We start from the raw sequence: 8,105 nt of genomic DNA on the forward strand, positions 1-8,105 counted from the left end.
CCCACTTTCCCTAGAAATACGCAAGCTGATTTGACAGACCAAATCCCACCACACCCTAGGAAGGCACTCCTACCACTCAACTACAGCTCAGCCCACTGCGCCTTTACAGAACCTTACTAGACTGACTCCACAAGTGATGGGATGTGAGCTGTTTATGGGAGATACACGTATCTGTACAAGGGTCAGGCTCATCTGTCAAGGCACCTGTGCATACAGGTTCAGTGACAACAGCTGTATGCTCTCACCGCCAGGGTAGAGAGTAAGAACTTATCCCGTCACAATTTCACATCTTTTCTAATACCCACTCGGCGACAAGCTGAGTCCACACGAGATTTGCCAACATGTCAAAAAAAAACCTTTATTCCTTTATACAGCCTCATGCTTTCTTGCCAGCTGCCTTTGAAGCAGGTGCTTTCTGGGCTGGGGCCTTCTGACCCTTCTGACCTTTAGCAGGAGGTGCTGCCTTCTGGCCTGAAGCCTTCTGGCCTGAAGCCTTCTGGCCTGCAGCCTTCTTGGCGGGTCCTGTTGCCTTCTTGGGTGGAACTTTACCCTTAGCAGCAGCCGCTGCTGCAGCCGCAGCTGCAATGGCAGCCTTAGCAACAGGTGCCTTTTTGGGAGAGGCTTTCAGGATAGCTGCTCTCTGAAGTTTCTTGACTTCAGTCTTGATGATTCTGTTCCTCTGAAAACACAAGAGAGCATTCAGAGCAGGCAAGCACACAACTTCCTTCGTTGGCTAAAAATTAAACTGTTTCTTCCATACAACTAAACTTTAATAACGACACTATTTTACAATCCTTATTGTGTGTACATGATGGAAGGACAATTCTGTGAGATCAGTTCTCTCCTTCCTTGAGTGCCAAGACTCAAGGTCGGGTCATTAGGTCAGCACCTAACCCTGAGTACCTTCACACACGAAGCTGTCTCACTGGCCCCAACCTAACAATCAATTGCACAAAGCACCATGAACTGGCCTCTATACCCTTATACCCTGCAATAACACAACACATACACCTGAAAACTCACCATTTTCTTTGCCTTCATGACTTTGAAACGATCAAAATCTGTCATCTTGGCTTTCCTTTCCCTGGCATCGATCTTCTTGGCCCATCTCGTGGCCGCCCATTTCGTATTGATATCCGCCTTCTCCCAAGCTTTCCGTACATACTTCTGTCGGGCACTACGAGGAGCAAGACCATGTTATTAGCTTTGCAGTTACACAGCCAAGAACAGCACCTCTCTCCCATTATACCCAGCTTTGGTTGGCTTCACAACACATAAGCATGGTAAACAATGCCCAAAAATGATTAATTTCAAAGATTTTTGGGGGGGGATCACCTCTGAACACACTTGCTACAGGACTCTACTGCTACACTCACTCCAGTGTAAGGGGACTGTAGCTACCTGTCTCCCAAACCACAGCAGCTGGATCTACTGTGGTGGCACATCACAGAGGATGCTTTAGGACACCAACCATTGCTGACCTGACAACCACACAGCAAGGCAGGACAGTGCTTTAATTTGCATAAAAGCCACTGGGCGGTGGAGGCAGCACCCTTTAATCCCAGCACCCAGGAGAGTCCGGTGGATCTTAGTGAGTTAGAGGCCAGCCTGGTCTACAAAGCAAGTTTGAGAACAGCCCAGGGCTGTTACACAAAGAAACCCTGCCTCGAAAAAAAACAAAAAGCCAACCAGTTCTGTCGCCTCCATGTCTTAAAAGCAAAAAACACTCTTTCGTAGGTTAACTACTTTGTGGCCAGCACAAACAAGTCCATCAAATCATGAGGAAGATTCCTGAACTTTAAAGCAGGACATGGTAGCACACAGAGCTCCATCACCAAGGGAGGCCAAGGCAGGAAGAGTGTGAGTCTGGGCTACATAGCAGAAAACCATGTTAACACCAGATGCACCCAAGTTAAAAAACAAACACAGGGGGCTGGAGAGATGGCTCAGAGGTTAAGAGAGCATTGCCTGCTCTTCCAAAGGTCCTGAGTTCAATTCCCAGCAACCACATGGTGGCTCACAACCATCTGTAATGGGGTCTGGTGCCCTCTTCTGGCCTGCAGGCGCACACACACAGACAGAATATTGTATAAATAAATAAATAAATATTAAAAAAACAAAACAAACACAGGTCAACATGGCTACTGCTCGGTGGTGCTCCCCTGACATGAAGCCACAGGTACGATTCTGTTCTGCCAAAAGCAGTAGTAACACAGCAAAGCGACTCAGGGAGCAAGAGTAGACATTCTCATTGAATTTACTGTATGAAAATGAAATACCAGGGAAAAGGGAAAGAGACAAAATATGGGTAACTTCCATAACAAAAATGAGTGGGCAATTTTAAGGAATTAAGGGTCTGCTTGCTAACTGTAAATTCCATTTTCTGGGTTAGCTCTGAACCTCCTGTACTGTCTGTACATTCTCAAGGGGAAATATAGTGGCACAAAACTGGAAGGCAACTTAGAACCGGGCTTTACCTGTGTGGGAACTTAAGGATGAAGTCAGTGAGCTGCATGCATTTGAAAGGCATGGCCTGTCTCCTCACCCGAGTGCAAGGTCCATCCACCAGAGCCTAGAATACAGAACCAGGATCTCAGACAGCTACCTAAGTCAAAATGGCTGGATATTCTAACTCTTCTTGTCCGGTGCAGGACTAAACAGGTACCACTATTCTAATAAGGCCAACATGCATTCTGTGAGCTCAGTGTCCCAGACAGGAGAGCAAATGGCCCAAGCTGGTGGCAAACTCCTAGTTCTACCTCCACCTTCCAGAGGTAGCTGAGGTAGACTTAACCTCAGAGCTGGGAACCAACTCCAGAGCCTTGACCAAATTCTCTACAACAGCTGTTTCTCCAGCCCCTCTCAACTCCTTTCACATTTACCTCATTTAGACTGACCTGCATTTTGGCCGTGACTAAAGCATCTGCCTAATTTACTTCGTGAGATAATCTAGGATGAACTCTGTGCTTCAGACCCCGTGATCAGCAGTCCCTCAAAGATAAAGCTGTATCCTAAAGAGCCCCACCCAAGGACCATCCACGGTGTTGCCAAACTTACTGCCACGTTAAATAAAAGCCCGTAAAACACTCCTTACACACGTACCCGGTTCTGATCAATGACATCTACAATCGCGACCAGCTTTCCAGCATGAGGCCCAAAGGAGACGTAGGCCACCCGGCCAACCTCCACGAAGCGCCTGAACACCTAAAACAGAGAGAAAAAGAGACAGGGGTTGGTTTTAACTGTTCCGAGTCCGCTGCTTACCGGCAACATGGGGCTCAGGAGCCGCCCAGAGGCCGAAACTGCACTTAGTAACCGGCATTTTTTTTTCGGCTAAAATGTCCTGTAGCCACTTTCCCTCCATAGTCTCCTGGGTTTGCCCTTACCCATCCTCGAAACTCTCCGGCCTCCTACGCTCCCTCTGATGTTCGGGAGATAAGCGCACGGATCGAGCCTGACCCACTCCCCGCCGCCGCGCCGCCATCCCCGACCCTCGCGCCCGGCAACTCCCCGCCACTGCGCACGCGTGGCCCAGGCGCCCGGCAAGGCCTTCCACGCGACCGCGAGCCGCGCTCCCCGAGGACTGGATTCCACGTCCCGCCGCCTCCCCGCGCGCGGCCCGGGTCACGCAGAGCCACCACACGCCGCGGCTCGCCCGCCCGGGGCGGAGGGCGAGCGTCACGACGGCCGCGCTCGGAGCCCAGAGCACACACACTCACCATGTCTGCGGCGTTCAGCGAGAAGGAAGAGGGCCCGCCCGACCGTGCGCATGTGTCGGCGGAAGCCCCGCCCCGACGTCCTGCGTGGCCACCGATTGGTCGAGGGGGGACGTAGTGCCTCTTCTGCGCATGCTCGGTGTGTAAAAGCATGGCGGTGGCGTCTTGGTTCCGGTTGCGGCTTACCGTACACGTGCTGTGAAATTGGCGTTCCAGTTTCTCCTTTTTGGTTTATTTGGTTTTGGTTTGGTTAGGATTGAGAAAAGTCTGTCAGTGTTGACTGTAGGGAGGTCTCGCTCGCAGCAACGCCCCTGCCGCCCCTGCCGAATGCTGGCATGGCAGGACAGTCACTCCTGAGCATTTTAGGGACAGGAGGGGCACAGGTCCTGTGCGTTCTATTCAAACTGCCGCCCCACTTCACTTTTCTTCTGTATCCGCGGATTTGATGATCAGCCGAATTGGTGGCGCGCGCCCTTAATCCCGGCACTCGGGAGGCATAGGCAGAAACAATTCTAAATTCCAAGCCTGCTTGCTCTTCCCCCAGCCAGGGATACATAGAGTACTTTAAAAGTATTATTGTTATTATTATTATTATTATTAAAGAGTATTTTAAAAGGCAAATTTAAGGGACATTGGGAAGAAGAGAGGGACGTAGTTGGGTCCAGAATCCCAAGTGTCGCCATACCCATTGAATAGTCGTGTTTCCTTTACAGATCTTAGATTCAGTCGTTTGAAAAGAAATCTCCACCCTTTCACGTTGCTTCTTTTGCATTTATTTATTTATGCTTATGTGAGGGCGCCAGTGCCCCTGGGCGTATGTGGAGGTCAATACTGGGGGAGTTAGTTTTCTCCTTCCACAGCGTAGGTCCCTGGGACTGAACTCAGGTCGTCAGACCTGGCAGCAAGCCCCTTTACCCACTGAGTCATATCACTGACTCGAATTATATAGTTTTCAAAGATAGGAACAAGAGTGGCCATACCAGTACTTTTTCAGATTTTTGTTTGTTTTGAGACAGGGTTTCTCTATGTAACCCTGGCTGCCCTGAACTAGGTAGACGGGGGCTGGCCTTGAACTTAGATTCACCTGCCTCGTCTCCCAAGTGCTGGGATTAAAGGCATGCACCACCATGCCTAACCTTTTTTTTTTTTCCTAATAGCACAAACTGGGAGCTGTAGAGACCCATAAACAAGAGAATAGATAACTTGGTAGCCTGTAGCAGCAAAATCTCTGCGACTTTGAAACAGTATGGGTGAAAGAAACACAGAACCCTAAGTGAATTAAACAGATAAGAAGGATATATACTATATTGTTTTATTTTACATATGATTCGCAGCCGGCAAAGCCCTGAGTGTCTGAAGTATGAATCGTGGCTCTGGGAGGTAGGTAAAGCACTTAGTGCTAGTTCAGGAGTTCAGATCTCTTAACACCCACTTAACTATTCTATGGGTATGGTGACCGGCCTCTAAACCTAGCCCTCAGGAGGCTGAAGCAGTCGGATCCCAGGGGCTCACTGGCTAAAGAACCTAGCCTGCTTGGTGAGCTCCAGGTCCTACGACAGTCCTTGTCTCAAATGAGACGGAAAGGAATGAAGGCAGATGCCTGAAGCCACTCACTGGCTTTTGCAGTGATGCACACACAACTGAACATGCAGGTGCACACGCGTGGGAACAAGCAAGAAAACCCAGCAAACTATTGTCAATCTTGTTTTTCCGTGGTGCAGGCCACAGTTGCTGGAGGTGGCAGGCTTCTGAGTCTCAACGTCCCTTCACCCGGCAGACGAGGCAGACGATACAGGAGTCTTTACTTTGTACAGCTGGACCCTTTTTTTTCTCCAAGTGTGTATTAGCTTAAAAAATTTTTTTTGAGGGCTGGAGAGATGGCTCAGCGGTTAAGAGCACTGGCCGCTCTTCCAGAGGACCTGGGTTCAATTCCCAGCACTCACATGGCAGTTCAAAGCTGTCTATTACTCTTGTTCCAGGGGATCAAGCATCCTTACACAGACATACACACAGGCAAAACACCAATTCACATAAAATAAAAATAAATAATTAAAAAAATTTTTTTGAAAAGAAAAATCCTTTTCTTCTTTATGAGAGTTCCCTGGCCCTAACACAGCCAGAGAATTGAAGGCAGTTTGGGGGAGGGCTAAGATGGTTTCAAATCCAGTGGTATAGTGAGCACGCTTTGGGAAACACTGGGGAAGTCCCTCAGTTTACAGGACTTTTCCATGAATATGAAGTTGGATTATGTCACCCCATTCCTGTCCCTTCACTGTTCTCCTTTGCCTTGAGTATGGACAGCATAACCAAGGTCCCCCATCATCTCACCCGGACACCCTCCGATGTTCTAATGCTTTGGTTCCTCCTGGAAAGACCAGAGCGTGTCCTTGCGGGGATGTCTCAAGACCTTTACCAAGAAGCATCAGGCTGTTTTAGATTTCGTACAAGCTCCATTTTGTTGTGTCTTTGGTCTAGTGCAGCAGTTCTCAACCTGTGGGTTGTGACCCCTTTGGGGTTAAAAGACTCTTTTACAGGGGTTGTCTAAGACCATCGAAAAACACAGATATTTACATTACGATTCATAAGAGTAGCAAAATTACAGTTCTGAAGTAGCAATAAATTTTATGGTTGGGGGTCACCACAGCATGAGGAACTGTGTTAAAGGGCCAAAGCATTAGGATGACCCTGGCTTGTGTCAAGTAGACAAAATCAAAACAGCACACTGGATACCTTCCTCAGTTGCTCTTCACTCTGTTTTTTGAGGCAGAGTCTCTCACTAAATTCAGAGTTTGCCAGTTCTGGGACTAGCCACTGAGCCCCAGAAATGCCCTTATCTCCACCTGCCGGCCCAGCATGACCACTCAGCCCATCAGTCCTAACTTTTCATGCATGTAAAGGGGAACCAAGTTCAGGTCTTTATGGCCATTAAGCCCTTTATCTAGTTTGTACTAATGTGTGTGTGTGTGTGCGGCGGGGGGGGGGGGGGTCCCCTTGGAGGCCAGAGAAGGTATCCAGTCCCCTAAGGCGATAGAAGTCAAGGAGCTGTGCGCTGGGCACTGAACTCTAATTCTTTCCAAGAGCTGCAAGAAAGCTCTCAACTTTCGGAGTCATCTCTGTAGCTCCAAATGAGCCCACTTCAGTTTCTTTATTGTTACATGTGTGAGCATTCTACTGCATGCCTGTTTCCAAGCACCAAGCACAAACATACTCAGTACCCGCAGAGGCCAGAAGAGGGCATCACATCCCCTGGAACTGGAATTTAATAGCCGGTTATGAGTTGCTATGTAGGTAGGTCCTCTGCAAGAGCAGCAAGTAGTAGAAACCACCAAGATGTCTCTCAGCCCCTCTCAATAAATCCATCATCCCGAGAAGTCTGCCTTTGCTGGAGAGCGAAGAGAGAAGCGGTGCCGTGTGAGAAACCCCAAGGAAGTGCTTTCCGTCGGGGCAGGCGCAGAAAGCTGAGATAAAGCATATTCCAGGCAAGAAGGGCTGGAAATCCTTGCCACCCTGCAACTCCCTGCACAAGCCCCTCTCCACCCTGGCCCTGTCGTATCATACCCAGAGGGCAGTGGAGAGGGCGGGATCAGAGAGGCAATCTGGAGGACTGGCAGGACTTGATTGGGCTAGCTCCAACCAGTCTTTCTCTGAAGTTTGTTTGCATTCTATTATCTGCTCACAGTGTCTGTTCTGACCCTGCGGTCCAGTGTAGACAGAGCATCCGGTACCTGTGTTCTGTTAGGAGAACTAGGTCCTGGGAAGCTCCACTGCCTCTGTCTGGCTATGTGATGTTGGTTAGATTAGTCCCCTTCCCTCTGTGAAACTTCAAAGCTCTCTCTACGCAGGGTGTGGTGGTGCACACTTGCGATCCCAGCTACTTGGGAGGCTAAGGTGGGAGCAGCAAGGCTGGACTGTACCAATGTGCACAGGTCTGAGTTGGAGATAGGGTGTCAATGTGTGCAAAACAGTACCTCAGTGTGAACAGCAGTGGTGATAGAGAGCCAGTGGTGTGTGTGTGTGTGTGTGTGTGTGTATGCATGCATGTGCTTGTGTGTGGGGGGGTGGTAGATATTTGGGGGTATAGCATAGGGTCTGAAGGTGCACAGATGTAGGGGCCATGAGAGTTAGAATAGCTGGGACAGTGTATGAGTGTGGGATGGGTGTGGCTTTATGAGTGTGTAAACACAAGCAAGGTTGAGATATCTGTAAAGTATATAACACGTGTGGAACACAGCTGAGTGAGAGAGGGCTTATACACTTACAGGTGTGAGAAACAAAGACACATCAAAGGAGACATGACTTTGGCAGGAGAGACACTTAGAGTTGGCTTTCTTACCTGTACAACTAAGACCTTGTTATCTGACCATGATCCTGAGCACTCAAGAGCTTTTT

General features: G+C 49.1%; 1 protein-coding gene across 1 annotated transcript; it reads right to left on the reverse strand.

The window, feature by feature from the left end:
* Positions 1-332: 332 nt before the first annotated feature.
* On the reverse strand, positions 333-3,884 carry Rpl14 (ribosomal protein L14). Its single transcript, XM_087905141.1, has 5 exons — positions 3,720-3,884; positions 3,103-3,204; positions 2,478-2,572; positions 1,024-1,177; positions 333-679 (listed from the first exon to the last, which is right to left on the reverse strand). Exons 1-5 carry the CDS (start codon positions 3,867-3,869, stop codon positions 377-379), a joined length of 804 nt encoding a protein of 267 aa, XP_087761267.1. The 5' UTR covers positions 3,870-3,884; the 3' UTR covers positions 333-376.
* Between the last annotated feature and the right edge of the window lie 4,221 nt (positions 3,885-8,105).

This window comes from Myodes glareolus, chromosome 4, assembly GCF_982192425.1.
Source record: "Myodes glareolus chromosome 4, mMyoGla1.1, whole genome shotgun sequence".
Taxonomy (NCBI): domain Eukaryota; kingdom Metazoa; phylum Chordata; class Mammalia; order Rodentia; family Cricetidae; genus Myodes; species Myodes glareolus.

Coding starts and splice junctions, on each gene's coding strand:
- Rpl14 (XM_087905141.1), bottom strand. CDS start 3,869: ATGCTTTTACACACCGAGCATGCGCAGAAGAGGCACTACGTCCCCCCT. Junction 2,573..3,102: donor ATGTCATTGATCAGAACCGG/GTACGTGTGTAA, acceptor TCTGTATTCTAG/GCTCTGGTGGATGGACCTTG. Junction 1,178..2,477: donor ATCCTTAAGTTCCCACACAG/GTAAAGCCCGGT, acceptor TGCTCCTCGTAG/TGCCCGACAGAAGTATGTAC.